At 40.1% G+C, this 17,725-nt stretch overlaps 1 protein-coding gene across 3 annotated transcripts in view; it reads right to left on the minus strand.

The window, feature by feature from the left end:
* The window catches only part of LOC134532876 (uncharacterized), a 706,177-nt gene that overhangs the window by 8,712 nt on the left and 679,740 nt on the right, over window positions 1-17,725 (minus strand). For 2 of the 3 annotated variants that reach the window (XM_063369880.1, XM_063369881.1), the window contains 5 exons: window positions 12,474-12,532; window positions 8,243-8,372; window positions 6,781-6,935; window positions 1,849-2,000; window positions 688-1,004 (listed from right to left, as the gene is read on the minus strand). In XM_063369880.1, the coding sequence (XP_063225950.1) occupies window positions 688-1,004; window positions 1,849-2,000; window positions 6,781-6,935; window positions 8,243-8,372; window positions 12,474-12,532 (813 nt within the window). The remainder of the gene's footprint in view (window positions 1-687; window positions 1,005-1,848; window positions 2,001-6,780; window positions 6,936-8,242; window positions 8,373-12,473; window positions 12,533-17,725) is intronic. The other variant, XM_063369882.1, reaches the window with a different exon arrangement.

Here is a 17,725-nt window from a genome sequence, read left to right on the forward strand (position 1 = left end):
TTTAAAATAAAAGTGTGTGTGTATATATATCCATTCCTGCTGTGTTAGTTTTCACTTAATGTTCTGTTACCGTGATATTCAATTTCTCATTGGGTCAATTTGTTACATTTTAGAGCACTGAGAAATTGGCAGATGGTTAGTTAAACGTAAGTATCTTGCGCTTCCATGAAACATCTCCTAGTCTTTGCGAAATCGCGAATTTATGTATAATATTTTAGCTATAAATTTACTGGCCCAAAACACAGATAGCAGCAGTAGCAACACTGCCTGCAGTGCCGTAAGTGAGATTACAAAACTACCACAAGTCTGAGAAGTTAAAAACTTCAAACGCTTGGGGCGGCTAAGCACCGGTGATATTTTTCGTTAGCTACAAATGAAGTTGGTATGTACCATATCGATGGCTTAGAATAAAAACCTTGTATCTCATAAAATGCAAATTTTACAGCAGAGACAAAAAAAAACGTTTCTTCGCCCCCCCCCCCCCCCCCCCCCCCCCCCCCCCCCCCCCCCACCTACTGATATACGTGGTTTCTTTTTTTCCAGATAGAAAGCAGTAGGATGCACATTTTATTTCTTTTAGCCAAAAATTTTGTGAGATACGAGGTTTTCCAGCCGAAAACATAAAAAACGTATTTTCGTCCAAAAATTGAGGTACGAGGTTTTAATTCTAAGCCATCGATATGTTACCTGTGGCTCGTCTGCCGGGCAACCGCAGGTCTCCTCTGGAGCGGACCGCAGCGCAGGGCGGCCATCTGGCGGAGCAGGAGTCCCGGCGACTGCTCGTCGCGTCCCCGGGCCCGGCTCGCCGCAGGAGGCCGCCCCACGACCGGGGGGACTCCCACCTGGGCGTGCCTCACGGGCGCGGGCGACGAGCCTCCGCCGCGCAGCTGCAGGTGCACCGCGATGTTGAGCGCACCTGCGATGTCTCCGTTGCTGTCCTCCGACACGCGCTTCCGGACGGCCTCGACGTCCATGCGGAGCAGCTTGGAGAGTTTCGACACCGCCTGCATCCACATGACCAGGGGCGAAGCCAGGGGGGGGGGGGGGGGGGGGGTTAGGTGTTGAAACACACCCTCCCTCCCTCCTTAGCACCAAATCATTAATTAATTTCTTATTCATCACTCAAACAAATTTCATATTAAAATTAATAAAATTTTTACCATTACAATATTTAAATTTAAGTACCGAAAACTGCTAAAATAGCACTATTTTACACCTTAAAATCCAAATTTTCCCGGGGGAGGACCCCCGGACCCCCTGCTGTAATAGGGGAAGGTGGGGGGGTATGCTTCTTAACACCCCCCCCATACACAAATCCTGGCTACGCCACTGCACATGACGCTCATTTTACTGCCACAACAATTTGGGGCAGTTTAAACTATATATATTTTTTTTTCCCCTTTAAACAATACCTATATATCATTATTGTACTGACCAACATTTAGGTGGGAATTTTCTTCAGCTTCCGTATAGTAATATTTATAGAGCGTTTACTGATTTTTTTCCTTTTTCATCTGTAACCTAATCCTATTTAATCACCTAGTTGGAACATTAATTTTAAGCAAGTTCATATTAAAATAGTTTATAAATTCTGAACGAAACAAAAATATTAATTTATAAATATTTTCATGATGAATATGTCTTAAGAATAAAGTTGTTAGTCTGTTAGTGTTCTGTAGTTTTCCTTTTAATTATGGAATAACCAGTGAAAAGATGTTTATGCTAGGCCTACTGTAGAGTGTCTTATGTTTCAATCATGTTTTGCCAGAAAACAAAATGGCAAACCAGGCGCATATTAAAGTAAAATGCAGGACCTATAAAATTTTACTAGCCTGTTTTTAAACTTACCAAACTATATGCTTCAGTATGTAGATGTTTGTTTCCTGGGGTTGGATTAATTTTTTGGTGGCCAGTGATCCATGGATGGAGTGATAGTTCACGTATAGATATGCGTGCTCTGGCGTTGGGTGTTAACAGGCGGGATACTACGTTCTGGAACTCTGCAACAAATGGGAGTTAAGTTCGTAGCTAATCAAACAAAGATAATTAAAGAGTAACATTTTTTTTCATCTAGAGTCGTATAAATGTTGTAATGAGTTGGGAAACTGGTACAAAAAGTATAGCCAAATTAATTGCCTTATATTTTGACTAAGTTATTTCTTGTCAACAAATTAATATCACTCTTTCATTAAGCCCCAATTTGCACTCTCCACTGGTTCATCTCGACAGTGTCGCACTCTACTGCTCGTCTCTCACCACGCACCTCTATCACAACCCACTGCCCTATACTACTCACTCGTTCGCCTCACATACAACACCCGGCTGCTTCGGTCCTAAGTCTGCCACTTGCCATCCGCTATCACTCATCAAGGAGGGTCACTTCATTGCCATCTCAGGTTTGAAAAACATAGAATTTTGAAGAGATATTTTTCAGTTAATCAGGAGACCACTGTACAGTTTCATTTAAATAAATGCAAAACTAAATAACTATAAATCAAGCAAAACTTGTTTTTTGACGAGTATGTAGTTATTTACAATACAAAAATACAACAGTTGGCTGGATAGCTTACACTTTTTTTTAGTTATACGCATAAAAACACCCACATATTCCTAAAGCGTGGGCCAAAAGTCACAAATAATTTTTTTTATTATGCAGGCGCGTAGGAAGCAAATATTTAATGGGGGGGGGGCAAAGGAGAGTTCATTATAAGTGGTGGATTTAACAAAGGGGGTGTCCGGGGGCTCTCCCCCGGTAGAAAAAAAAATTGTATTCTAAGGAGCAAAATAGAATGTAATACTACCATACTACCATAAATTTTAACTTTATTTATAACAAATTTACTTAAGACTCGGCATCACAAAACAGTGTTCACTTTTCAGTTTTCGCCTCGTAGAATTTATTTTAAATGCAATTTGTTGAATTTTCCCACTGCACAGAGTACATAAATTACAAGCACCTTCAAATTTAGTCCCCAGATATCATCAAGTTATCTAGAGCTGTAGAAAAGGCAAAGATGTATTTATAATTTAAAATATGTTTGACTAATTGCATCATAATTACATGACGGTGGTTGAAGATTAATATTTGTAGTGTGAGATAATATATTTTGCCAACTATCTATAGCTATAGTTGCATTTTCTTAATATGTGCTAACATACAACTGCAATAATCAAAACAAGCTATAATCAAATATTTAAGTGAGGCTGAGCCTTGAGTAAACAATTTAACAAAAACTTCATTATCCCACTCATTACCCACTCTTAAGTAAATTCATGTGCATATCAGGACAGGAGAACTCTTAATGTTACACACCTTTAATTAAATAGTCTTAGATGATGCCAATATTCAGAATGTATTAACACAATCATATGGTGTACCTTGCGTCCACTGAATATTAATTTAAAACGTGACAGAAAAACTGCTTTACCATTAATAAATCTGAAAATCTAAATATCTTATGATAAGTTATATGACAATATAACACGTTCAAATTGATGAAATCAAATCACAATATAACCAAACTCGGAATAGTGAGCCGTTCGACATGTTACTATCATAGCATTTTTATGTTCCTCATCATTTAATTTACAATAGGCTACATAAAATCATTCTCAAAATTCTCAGAATTATTTGTACGAACAATCCATATTTTTTCATTGATAGCTACACAGCTACTAGAAATGGCATCACAAGTTTTGATGTAAAGGAAAGAATTATTACAGCACCCAGACTTCATGTTTTGATGAGTAGCAACAGAAAAATTAAGCTTTACCAAAAACGCTCTTTCTCTTGTCCTTGCGGCAGACAAATTCTTTCATAACCGACTTGATGTCTATTGATGCAGTTTTATCACAATGGATATGAAGCAAAGTCAAAAGAGTGGGACGTCTTTGGGACATTGAAGATCGCAAGTATGTCTTCAAACGACGAAGTGCACTAAATGAACGCTCTGCAGATGCGGCTGAAGCAGGCACAGTCATGATGAGTATCATGAGTCGAGTTACTTGATCGAGCAAAGCACAAGCACGGGTCGTATCACTCTCTTTACCCAACTTTACAGCGAATGCTGCACAAGTGTCGAGGGCATTTCCAGGATCTTCAGTAGCTGCAACTGTGTAGGGAGACTGTCTAAATTTAAATCTTCGGCAAAGACACCGAGTATTGTGCTTAATTCAACTTGTGTAGGTACCCTTCCTTGAAGTGAATTCATCATGAGCCTTTCGAGTTCACAAGTTGTCCCAGCCCACTCTGCTCAAAAACATAAGTGCGAAATGAACTGTAGAAACAAATACAAACTCACTGCATGGCGAGTTATTTTTTAAACTGAATGTTAAAACATCTTATTTTTCCGAAAATTAACGTTCTGGGAATGTGGTACATAACAAAATAAACAAGGCAACGGCATTTACAGGGAAAAGTTACATAGCCATCTGATTGGCTGTACGCCAATGTCATATGTTATTATGAATCTAACTTAAGAATAAGTTTAAAATGCGAACCCCACAGAATAGGCGAGTGAAGATGCTTAAAAATAACTGCAAATCTGCTTGATAAATTCTTGTTCAATGATTTGTAGATTCAAAGAATTTTTTTTATTACTCGATGGAATAATCACGAGCGACAAGCGGAAAAAAATAATATACCGACATACTAAACTTTAATGTTAAATAGGTATATTACATATGGTTTTCGGGATCATGTAAAAATTCATCTCAGTCTAAACTGCTCAAAAGTAATACCTGAGTTAAAGGAATCTAACTCTTCTTTAGGATCTTTGTCTTCACAGGCATTACAGCCTAATGTGCACTGCTTTTCAGGCGGTGGTTGTGATGAACTGCAGGACTATGCAGAACGGTTTTTGAAGAAAAAGTTGATGGTTTTCTGAGTCATTGTACGCCGCAAAAATAAAATACTGTTATAAATTTTCTCCTTAAACCCTAAATGTTTTTCATCACTGCCATTCCGCACTACTCACTCATGATACTACAGATAAATAAGTTTATTTTAAACAGTTATGTAGTACGGCTCACAAAGTTTCTTGGACTTAAAAGCAAGACGTACAGCTGTTGAATGAAGACTGATGTGGAAAGCGCTCTGCACGTCAGGTCGTTACCGTTAGGTAGAAACGAGGCGGGGTGAATGCAAGGGTCTGAAGGTCAGGTAGACAAGGGTGGACAAAAACGGAGCGTAAGCTGCTGCAACAAGCGGAAACATTTACTGGTCTATATCCCGCAATAATATTTCCGCTATCAGCACTGTGAAACGTGAATATTTAGAAGAAAACAAGAACAGTTGCTGTATTTATTGTTCCTGTACACTTATCGAAAAGTCTTAATTTATTTTAAGAATAAAGTAACGCACAGACAAGAAAATCCCACAACACCACTAAGCATTGCAATGAAGACAATGCCTTTTGTTCATCTGATGTAATGGCCGGGCAATACCATCACTTTGCCCGGCCATGAAATGTTATGGCCGGGCAGTCGCCTGGGTCGTACCCCCGGTTCCTACGCGCCTGTTATGTATCATTAGCTTCCATTGATTTTTCACAGACTTAGAAAGTCCAAGGATAGGAAATTGTTTAACACTTACATGTGGAATACAATTCATGATAATCAGTGAAAGCTAATTATAAATTTAAAAATTTATATACATTTATGGCCCCTTCGTGACTTTTGACCCATTCTGTATAACCAACAGAAGTTGCTAAGAAGAGAGTAACAGTAGCGTATGCATGGAGAGGGGGACACATCCATCCTACCCCCTACCCCCCCCCCCCCACCTCTATCTCCCTGGGTGGCCGATGCTCGGTGTCCCGCCAAAAAAAAAAAAAACTGAGTTAGATGAACGAAAGAATACGACGGAAAGTGTGTGTGTAACCTATACAGTCAGCTTTGAAGGCCTTGAGTTTTTTTAATTCGCTACCAGCGGCTTGCATTCCTCCCTGTCCAACCAGCAGAGGCAGAGAGCGCAGTTGAGACAGTTCCTGCATTCCCGCATATATAGCACTACCTACCTGATATTAATTTTTTTATTTCTGTCAAACAGATTTGGCATGTTCCAAATGGTAGAATTTTTATTCTGAAGAAACAGTAACACGCCGAGTATTTGAACAGTGAGTAATATTTATTAGAACAATTGTCTTCTTTCTCCATTTGCAGTTTTACCCCCTACGATATATTACTGGTCGAGGGTTTGAATTGTCAAAGAAGTTTCACTGAGTTACATGCACTCTTAAATTATATATATATATATATCCCCCCCCCCCCCCCTTTTCCCCTGGAAATACGTCAGTATGTGCCACCTTTGAATATATATACTGTATAGAAGTCGCGAGTTGATAGGATTTACTCTACGTTTTTCAAGAGCGTATGATGAGCAGCTTGGGAACTTCACCGCTGCAGTGCGCTGCCGTAACGCCCTGTATCGTCTTAGGTTGTTATTTACACGTTAGAGCGCAGCACTGTCGCCCGCTGTCGTTCCCCCGCACCCCCAAACCCAACATTCACTGCAGCTCAAGGTCGTTCAACGGGAGTTTGTGCGTAGGGTAGAGGGTGGGTGGAGGACAACGCATGTTTTAGGAAGGGTGGGGAAGGGGTGTTTGAAGAGTTGGACACTTGTCCGCTAGGGACCACCACAAGTCGATGCCCTAGAGATGGTGGCGATTGCGGCGGTTAATTAACCAACTACCTCAAACCGTATTAGAAATTTTAACCTGGGCTGGCGACTTCTATACAGTATATATATTCAAAGGTGCCACTGGTCTGGGTGTTCCCTACCGGGCGACTTGTCGGCGATGGCGCTGCGCTGCGGCTCGCCAAGGCCCTTGCTGATGAGCTCCACGTGCTTGCGCGTGCGTCCGCTGTGCTGCGCCTCGGGCGCTGCGAGCACGAAGGGCAGGCGGCCGGCGACCATGCCGAACAGGATCACGCCCCTGGGGAGAAATAGTTCCATACACTGGGGAACGTGTTCAACTTTCCCAACATCCCAAATTCCCAACCCTCGAATTTAAAGGAATGAACGTACATTTATGAAGTTATACTTCTTTACGTCCGTTATGAAAAAAATTAGTGAAATTTTACTGTGTGGTTATGTTCCCGTGTGTATAACTTATTTGTATTACAAATTATAACGTTTAAAAATTTTTAGAATAAACATTCAACATTTTTGTTTAATTATTTTTTAAATTTATCTAGATTTTTTTCTCAAATCAAATAATAAATTTTGTACATGTCTTTATATTAATATTAAAGTTAGATATTTATTATGCCAAGTAAGTGTAACTTCTACCGCTTGTACATAAGTACAAGCACCCCCTTTTTTTTACAGTTTGCAAATGGTTTAATCCTTACAAATCATCCTAGAGTTATTTACGAAATTAACTTTTTTTTTTCAATGAATGTATGAGACAAAAAAAAAGAGTTTTGGCGTTTTTGTTTGTTATATTTTGAAAGGTCGCAGTTTTAAACTTTAATAAAAATATTTCATAAACATACAATTTAAAAATTAAATAGATTTAATTTCTAAATTTTTAAGCACCCCGATAATTCCCTTCATATTCAGAAATCCCTATCCAAAGCGATGAATAAGACTAATATCAATCAAGTGTCACGAGCTGATTTTCTCTTAGAAAATTATCCACAGCAATTACGCCCATGATGGCGTAAAACACTGTCAGCTTACACTTATTTCATGCCACGAATTTTTTCTTAGCAGAATTACACTTCATTTGTTGGTGATCGACAGGGGCTTACGCAGGATGGGAGATAAGGAGGGGGATATAAATTACCCCTCCTCAAAGTCCCTTGAAACACTTTTAAAAAATCTATAATTCCAACCAGGGGCGCAACAACTAAGTTTCCAAAGGGGTGGGGGGGGGGGGCAATATACCTTTCTATAAAGTATCATCGATCCCCCCTATTGAAGCGGGGGAGGGGGGGGGGGTCCAGGAAAATTTGTATTTCAAGGTGGAAAATGGTGCTATTTCAGCAGTTTTATTATCTAAAAATTGATTACACAGCACTTTCTTTGCCCCCGTTTGCCCCCACTTCAAGGTTTCAGAAAGGGGGGGGGGGCAAAATACCCTTCCCCCCCCCCTGTTGTTGCGCCCCACTTAAAAAAAAAAATCTATAATTCCAACCAATAAATGGAAATGATTTGAAATTAACCCCCTCCGAAATGAAATTCTGCGTGCGCTCCTGGTGGTCGAGGGTAAGTTTGGACGCAGGCGTCACGACGTACAGGCTCCAGAGGTCGACGCCCGGTCCGTAGCGCTTCCCCGCGTCGAACAGCTCGGGGGCAGCGTACTCCGGCGAGCCGCAGTTGGTGGACAGCCGCGTGCGCGCGTCCCACAGGTTGCTCAGCCCGAAGTCTGCGGAGCGCCTCCTCCTCAGACTGTTTGCTCAATCGGACAACACCGCGACACAGTGTGCCGCAAACTGCATTGTCATCATAGCTACTGGCGGGCCTCGTGGTCCGGCTGCCAGAACCCAGCATCGAACCAAGGGCCCGCGAAGAGTTCCAGGCTGCGGAGTGCCGCCCACTGCCTCTCGTTGTGAAATAAGAGTTTATGTGTGGATGTCTGTGAAAAGGATGATACTGGGTTACTTATAAGGCGGTGTTAAAATTTGGTTTCTCTAGCGGGATCGCGGTAGGGACTCGAACCCATATGCTGCTGTGGGCATTGTGATGAATAAAGATAGAAGTCACTTCTTTTCCTTGGGCTATCTGCAACCGATGTGGGCGATTTCTTGTGGACATGAGTGAGATCACACACTGCGCAGGGCGACAGCCCCGCTCAATACGACACGCGCTGCTTGGAGATGTGCACCTCCCGTTCTTTCTAGCTCGATTAGCCGTTTCATTGTTTCACTAGCCGTGTGCCCGATGGGGAAACCCTGATACAACCGACTCATTTACAAACAGAAACCTAAAAACCAACAATCAATATTTCGAGCTTTAAAAATGACTCACTTCAATACAAAATCTCATCACCTTAAGGACGTATTTTCAAAAAAATCGTTTCTCAGGTGTTCACCGACGCTTCAATGCTTCGAGACCCGCAGTTTAAGCTCTGCGTGGTCTGCTAGCAAGTCAGTGTTAAGAGTTTTGTGAAGTAGATGAATATAGTTCACGCAAAGATGCTTGCAATAGTAAGTTATTCTATATAGTTGCAAAAAATGATTTTTTTTACTATCATGGTTATTAGTCATATGAATAATTGTAATGACCTAAAAATGAAATACACATATGTTTCTTACAATGTTCTCTGGTATAATTAGACTATTTGCATTTTTCTTACGTGCCTGATGTTCAGTCATGTTGAATGTTGTTGTTATAACATTATAAATTCGTGGGAACCAACAAAAACTTTTAACAGATTTTCAAACACTCAGCATAAAAAACTATTTTTTGATCGCCAAAGGAATGAGGTACGACTCCTTGGCTGAAGCGGACATCGTTCCCTCCTCACGAGTTCGCACGGCGACGAAGTTGTCACGACAGCGATGCGCTTTTCAGGATGAACTGAGCTCTGTGAAACGTATGTTACTTGAAACCTTCCCCCTCAGGGCCAGTAGATCCCTCGTCTTGCCTGACAAGCAGGGTTCAAAACCTAGTGAATGCCTAGTTGTTCTAACGCGCCCACCTCTCGTGCCTTCGGATTGGACGTTTGGCGGTTCTGAACTCTTCTTCAAGCAACGTTATACGAAATTTCCTATCCATAGTGTATCAGTACACATTTGAGAGTCTCCGAAACATTGTTGTGCAGGTCAAGAATGTTGCAGTATTTGAGTTATGGCTACATATTTGATTTCTGGTATGTTCGAATAATATTTGGTACGGCAAACTCAAGTATGTTAGGGAGCCTTTCATTTTAAATTTAGCTGTGTTGAAATGCACATTCTATGCACCACGTGCTCTTGGAAAGTACAACTCGGCCTCAGTAACATGGCTGAACGAACACAGAATTAAACACAATTATATGTATTACATTTCATTAAATAATACTACTACATGTTTATGTCGCTTTACAGTGCTTTTCCATTTTAGATATGACTTTTACTTAATTGTTACGTTTAATGCAATGAAGATAGTTTTAATATTTTATGGGTGAACAGAACGTACTGTGAAATTTATTATAAGCAGGCACTATATGTTCATTCGTGATATAAATTAACTAGGTGATCTCAATAGCTATATGCAATCAGCCGAGGATAAGAGGTTGTCTGCATTTTAACAAATGCACACTAATTCACCAAGGAATAAAGATGTCACTAAGTCACGAAATAATCTAGGAAAAATGGACGCACACATAGTGACGTACGCAGGAAAAAGGGTAAAAGGGGGGGGGGAGGATATGTCCTCCCAATCCACTCGAAATCCTTAAAATATATATCATTCCCACCAACAAATCAAAAGAATTTGAAAGCAAACAGCACGAAAAGTTGTTCTATCACCCATCCATTCACCCCTCCCACTTATGAAATTCTGCGCACACATGTTAACATTCACATGATTTGCGCATGAACTCAAGTGTCGTGAATTCTGTCTTGCGACACAATGATGAAAAGATAGAAGACAGGGGGAAAAAAAATTTTTAAGTGTTAAATTAAAAGCTTTGTTTTCTTTAAGTGTTAAATTAAAAGCGAATGAACTATAGCGGTTTAAACGAGTTCTTGATCTTAACGGCGCACACAGTCCAGCCAATCGCGACCAATCTGTCTCGGAGGTCACCAGTCTAGCAGCGGCGGTTGACCAACGAGAAACTTGCACAATTATTTTCACACGGCAGGTTTCTCGTCCAGCCACAGCGCGGAGTTGCACGCTGCCGCCATTCAAGAATACTAGGCCTACAAACTAAAACACCTTTCCAAACCGTGCATATTTTAAGATGAATTTATTACAATGGCTTAGAACTACAGCTTCCTGTTTTCTTTTGGATGGCATACGACACGGGTCTTTAACTGTAAACTAAACGGGCGTAGTTTCGCGTAAAATGTGTAGATTCTGACAGCTCTCTTTCAAGAGAGATGATTACGATCAGCCTGTGGCCTTGTTGCTATGCATCAAACAGAACAGGGAACAGGGAAGAAGTCTTCGTGATGCAATGTACGTTTTTCATTTGATATCTCAAACCCCATAAACAGTGAAGTTTATGAGGAGAAATTTAGCTTTGAGAAGTAGCTCGGAGCCTCCGAGAACTGAATGATCACACAAATTTCCGTTAGATCTCGTTGGTCACTTTACAACGAGGAAATTATTTAGTCTTCACAGATATTTCCTTAGAGGTTGCTCACAGGATGAATATACGTCACCGGGAAGCCTACAGTTCACAGAGATGAGAGCCACACCCGAACAGTTACTAGAAGTGCTTTGAATTTTGACGATCGCACGTGAAAATACTCCATATTGCAAGTATTTCTGTAGTATTAAAAAAAAAACACTAACGTAACCCACCTTTAATTTTAGTTACAGTATTCTAACCTAACTAACCCTCCCGGAAAAAATAAATTGGTTGTCTGTGAAGTTGGTTTACGGACGATAGTTAAACGTGACAACTTCATAAAAAAAATTTGATGAAATGATTGCATACTTTTATGAATAAAATTGAATCATTTTTATTTTAATAATTAATGAATAAATACTTGAAATTATACTAGTAATCAGATTTTTAAAATGCAAGAATAATTAACCTTTATTGCCGAAATTGTTGTAATAAGCAATGAAAACCACATTAACTTTTCGTTTAAATATAATTATGAACATGTTTTCATATAAATAAACTGTAATCAAATATCTAACATAACCTATTATTACTGCACTCGCCGACAGATGCTACTTTTTTTAATAATAAAAAAATAAAAACTTGAAATTATACTAGTAATCAGATTTTTTAAATGCAAGAATAATTAACCTTTATTGCCGAAATGGTTGTTGTATTAAGCAATGAAAACCACATTAACTTTTCAATTCACTTTATAAACAGTCGACGAAACAGTTCACGTGTAGATGTAAGTTGTGTGCTGCCGCTGTCTTTCTTCTCCTCGGACGCATAGGCCAATCGAGTGGAAGAGAGATAGATGCGGCGCAAGCGTACAATGAGCGTAACGGGACACTGCGTAATGGAACAATGAGCGTAACGGGACACAACGTAACGGAACAATGTGCGTAACGGGACACTTTTTCGTGCGTGCAGCTGGCGTTCATAGATTTATTAGACGTTGTCACGTCAAAAATTAAAGACCTATTATTTATTACACAGGCTGAACCGAACCTAACCTTTTACTTCGGTAAACTTCGGAACTTTTCGGGGTGTGGTTGTGGCTCTCCTCCCTGTGAACTGGAGGCTATCCATACGTCAGCATAGAGGCGTTATGCACCGCACGCGACAGCCTTTCTCCTGCGTGGGTGGACCTTACATGCTGGTGACGTCCCGTACTCGCGATGCATGACAGTTCACAGCTCAACTCACCGACTATCTTGATATGTTTCTTCTGTTCGTCCAGCAACACGTTCTCCATCTTTAAATCCCTGGAACACACAAGCCATGTTGATGCAGTGTTGAAAGAATATAGACGAAATGTTTGCGCAAAAAGAATAAAATTAGTTTCATTTCAGTACTGACATTACCTGTATCATAAACTTACGTTTTCGCCAGAATTAAAGTTTTTAACAACAGAGTAGCTATTAGTTTACGGCTCAAGATTCAAGTTTTAAGATATTTTTAAAGACTCTGTGTCAGTCATTTAAACGTCACATTTTGAAAGCAGCTTTTTTAAAGCTGCATGTTATAGGTACAAAAATATTTCCATTGGCTTTCCTTCAGAATTACCAATCATCGTCAAACTTTCAGCCAAATACAGCACATACCCTATAAATGGAATTTTAGTTTCAACCCCTCGACGTTTTAATTTTAAGCAAACAGAGTGAGAAATAAACACGCGACCGGTTCTGATTTTGAGGTCCCTGTCATTACTGTAGCAAGCTGTTTGCGAGCACAGCAAGGCCGCACAAAAAAAAAATTGGTTGTCTGTAAAGTCGGTTTACGGACGATAGTTTAACGTGACAACGTCATAACAAAACATTGATGAAATGATTGCATACTTTTATTAATAAAATTGAATCATTTTTATTGAATTATCACTATTTTGTATGGATACAAAGAAGGAGTGAAATGAAATCTACAATTTAATTGATAAATTTACTTTTATTTGCTCTCATTATTTCAAATATGTTTATTACTTTAACGAACAGATTATTTTAACTATAACTTTTATACATGTTTGCTATTTAACTTCTTCTAATATGTGTTATTATTTTAAGGATAGGACGGTGATAGGAAAGGTAGGAAACGAATGGGAGTGTTTCAAGTTTAATGTGCCTCGAACAAGTCAAATCGATGGTTGTTCCAATCGAGTTGAAGATAGATAGATGCGGCGCAACCGTACAGTGAGCGTAACGGGACAATGTGCGTTACGGGACACTTTTTCGTGCGTGCAGCCGGCGTTCATCGATTTATTAGACGATGTCACGTCAAAAAAGTCCAAGTTACACGAAGTCAAATGTTCGTGTGTGCCGGAAAGTGTGTGCTTCGCAGGTCTCCCCCCCAAGGCAGTGCTGGTGCCTTCGTCAGCGAGACCCCGGCCGCGGGGGGCCGCCCGCAGTCCGGGGATGGCGGATGGTAGTAATTGCACGGCGGTACAATTTATGGGCAGAGGCGGGACCCCCCAATTTGTCCCGCCGGCTAGGTGATAGATGAAGGACCCCCCCCCCCCCCCACCCTCCTCCTTCACCAACTCCCCGACACCGTGCCTTCGGCGTTTTTATTTGTTGCTCGAGTCGCGACCTGACCTTTCGGTCTTCATCGGGTCTGCCGTCTGTCGTTGCCTCGCCACCTCAAGGGGGTGAAGAAGAAGAAGAAGAAGAGGAGAAGAGCGTGGTTTTCGAATTTTGAAAAATATGGGGCACAGCGTAAACAATTTAACAATTTTTCGATGTGTAACATCTTAGCTCTCGGCGTACGCCATCTGGCAGGAGTAATTTCGTGAATGGAACGGATGTCGCATGGGTATCGGAGCAGTTTCATAACACAGTTTAAAATTTTGGTCTGCAAATGGAATGATTCGACAGTCGACGTAGCTGCTCCGGCAGCGAATTCTAGCGGCGGGTGAGGACACTACATGTACCTAATTCGAGTCAAGAAATGTAGTTGAAAACACAATTTGCGTGTATTTATCACGGTTGGCATTATTTTAAAGAACTACGTTAAATTCCGTGACCGTATTATAAGTGTATTTGCAACATGAGAATACTCGTTACCGAGGTTAGATGTTACACTTCTCTGACGAGTACTGAAAGAGCAGCTCATTTTGTTTACATTATATTAGCTGTCACACACGGCTTCACACTGGTAGATAAAAAAAAAACTTACACAACGATTTTTTTAAGAACCGCTATGAAACACATACAAATTAATGTCAAGTTAAAACTATGTGTAATTTGTATCTAAGCTTCTAAATAAAATTAGTTTGACTAATGGCGTGTCCATATGATTGCAAAGTTAGTTACAAAAACCTGGGTTATGAACCAAAAATAATATATAAGTAAAAATATCAGTTCTGGCGCGACATATTTATATTGTTATATCTGTATCTTTTTAATCAACGTAATCCAAGGCAGCAATCAATTTGGTCGTTTTCTTCCGGTTTTAGTTACAAATATCTCAATATCTTACAAAAAACTTAGATTTTAAATTACATAGCCGTATTTATATAGGTGGAACAATATAACTTTATAAACTTTATATTTTAAATCAGTCCAATATTTTGGAGTTTTCTTCAAACAAACTCACCCTATCTTTTTAATATTAGTATTGACTATGAAAACTAAATCCAAAAAAATACTTATAATATGATTGTGCTAAATCTTCACATTACCCTTCAAAGTGAACAGTAAACGGCAAAGATTATTTGTTTCAATTTTATTGATTCCCTAGTTAAGAGTTTAATTGACATTTTCTCACACACTCATTGCCATTGAATTGGGTTCACATGTTTCTGAGGGAAGCGAACTGCATAGCAGAGTTGGTCTAGGATAGAGTTGAATTCTGCATATAGATAATTACACTTTGCTTAATCATTTGAAAACGATGGTGGATCTTCTTGCGTCGCATGCACTTTTAATCTGTCTTAGGTCATTCAGCTATTTATGCGTAGTCAAGTTCTGAAAAATAAATTTAAAAAATTACAATTGGTGGGATTTATGTGCAACTCACGTCTTTGAAACTTGATTTCCGTGACCTGTAACAATATAATTCTACTTGTAATATGCGGAACATGATTGAAAATAAAGATGACAGAAGTTTCCGTTAAACTGATCTGTGGCACAACTTCCCAACTATTACGCAAGATGTAACTAAAAAAATACACAGTAATATTTACCATGGAGTAAATAACGGTATACTTTTCTTTATTTAGGTATGTATGTATATCGCCATGCCATTTGGCTACATTTAAGTAAGTTGTGTGGCATTCAGCATACATTTAGTATGGATCTAACAATGTATTCCAATTGTAGTTACACAAATATATTGGCGACTAGTTTACAAATTGTGTTTAGTACTTAAATGCAAAAAAAAATAACATGTTTACTCTGTACAAGAGCTGGAAGCCCTTTTAACAAAGTTATGATATCACGAAATGGCTTAAAATACACTTATGAAATTGAGAATTGGACTCCGAAATCAACACGTACTTAGAATGAAAATTGGCGGCCTCATTCACAATGTGGATTAGCTATGTCGTCGAGACACAAGCGTGGTGACATGATCTTCAAAAATGTCATATGGGAAATACGGTGCCGTCAGTTGCTTGTTCCCGGCAAAATAAAACGCAGGACTGTTAAGACTTACAGTATACTCGGTATCGGAAATAAACCGCTGGATGTCTTCCCAGCGCCAGTTACAACGTGCCGAGACGCAGAGACGCACAGACGCACAGACGCAGACACGCCGCGCCGACATCCTTGTAGGCTGTGTTGTTATCTCCCCTCCTCCGGGTCAGGCAGACATAAACCGCCGACTCGTCACTAGAAGGCGCTTCGCCATAAAAACAGCCAGTTTTTTTAAGTTCCGTGGCGCGGCTCCGGCCAATCGCGGCCCCGCGTTCGAAAACCAATTTGCCAGCTGACATTTCAGAGGGGTTTAATTTCGTGTTTTACGAGCGCCGCTAACCCAAAAGACGTGTAGTTCGCGCGGTGTGGTCCCGCCGGAACCGAAGCAAATGGTCGACCTTCCGTCCGTTGGCCTCGCCGCTCATCCGGGCCTGCCAACACTGCAGATAAACCTCGCCGATATTCTCGGGTTTTTCTCACCGCACCGAGGTTCACTCTTTATCTCCACGTTGAAACGCGCGGCAGAAAATTTGAAAATAAATCTTTCAATAAATTTGTAAACTTTACTAAGTAGTACGAAACAACAGGACTGACTGAAGATAAGTAATAAGTATACTGGAGGAAATTCATTTTACCTATCAGTACAAAATGTAGGTTGAAATATGGTGGCACGTAAGTTTTCTACACATTACAATGAAATAAAATCGGCATACGCTCAATATTCCCTTTCATTTATTAGGAAGTATAAAAAAATGTTAGCAAAAGAAAACCATATATTTATCAAAGTTGATGATTAGTAAAGTCATTAATGAAGTATGAAAAAGAAAGAGAAAAAAATAGCGCACACGCCATCAAAATTTCCCAAATGTTTGCAGGTTTAGAGAACAACTATATTGTAGCATTAAACTAAAACGATTCATAAACATGATGCTAGAAATTCTTTAGCTGTAAAAATTATAATACCATCAGTATCCTATTGAGAAACCAACTGTATCTTGTTTGAGAGTGATTTAGTTGGTTTGAGAGTGATTTAGTTAAATTAAGGGGGAGGGGAAACTCCTCATCGGTGAAAATTGTACTTCTGATAATTGCAAGCACAGAATACCTTATTAAATTCCTCTTTACGCGTTGTACCGAGACCCCGTCGCCTGGTTCGATATTAAACGCTAATGACTTCACAGAGAATACAATTTGCATAAGTTAACCACAATTATCTTCAGGCATTCAATTTAATTTATAATACGCTTTAACAAAGACAAATTTTGAAAATCAAACGATAATTAATTTTTGTCCTAAAACTTCACGTGGCTGGGCTGCCAAACTGCTAAAAAGTGTTAACAGCTTAAGTTTTCTGTATTCCGTCCGTGGATAGAATTTAAAAGCCATTACATTTCATGACTTCGTTATTAACGAGTATTTATTCTGGACAGTTTTAAAAGTTAAAACGTGAGTTTTCACGGAAGGTTTTAGATATGAAAAACTTGGTATACGCAGGTTTGAAAAGTACCTAGCATAGGTACATGCCGCGAGCCTGTATATGTAGTATTCCGCCGTGAAACTACAGGATTATCGTTCTGAAGTCCCACGGAGGCCAGGACTGCACGTCAGGGCGTAGGGGCGAAGAGACGCGTGTTGCGCAAGCCAGTGTCGCCCTTAGCGCTGTCAAGAGCTCGTGCGCGTGCAGTCGGGTCCAGAAATGCCCGGATCAGCTGGAACAGACCGTGGGCGCTTATCGGGCGGGCGGCGTCTCTGCGGTAGCCGGTCTGACGAGTTCCAGCCGGGCGCAGTGTCCGCGCAATTAACATACAATCGGTGAGGCACGGGGGTAAGGGA

The sequence above is a fragment of the Bacillus rossius genome, chromosome 6 (assembly GCF_032445375.1).
Source record: "Bacillus rossius redtenbacheri isolate Brsri chromosome 6, Brsri_v3, whole genome shotgun sequence".
Lineage (NCBI taxonomy): Eukaryota > Metazoa > Arthropoda > Insecta > Phasmatodea > Bacillidae > Bacillus > Bacillus rossius.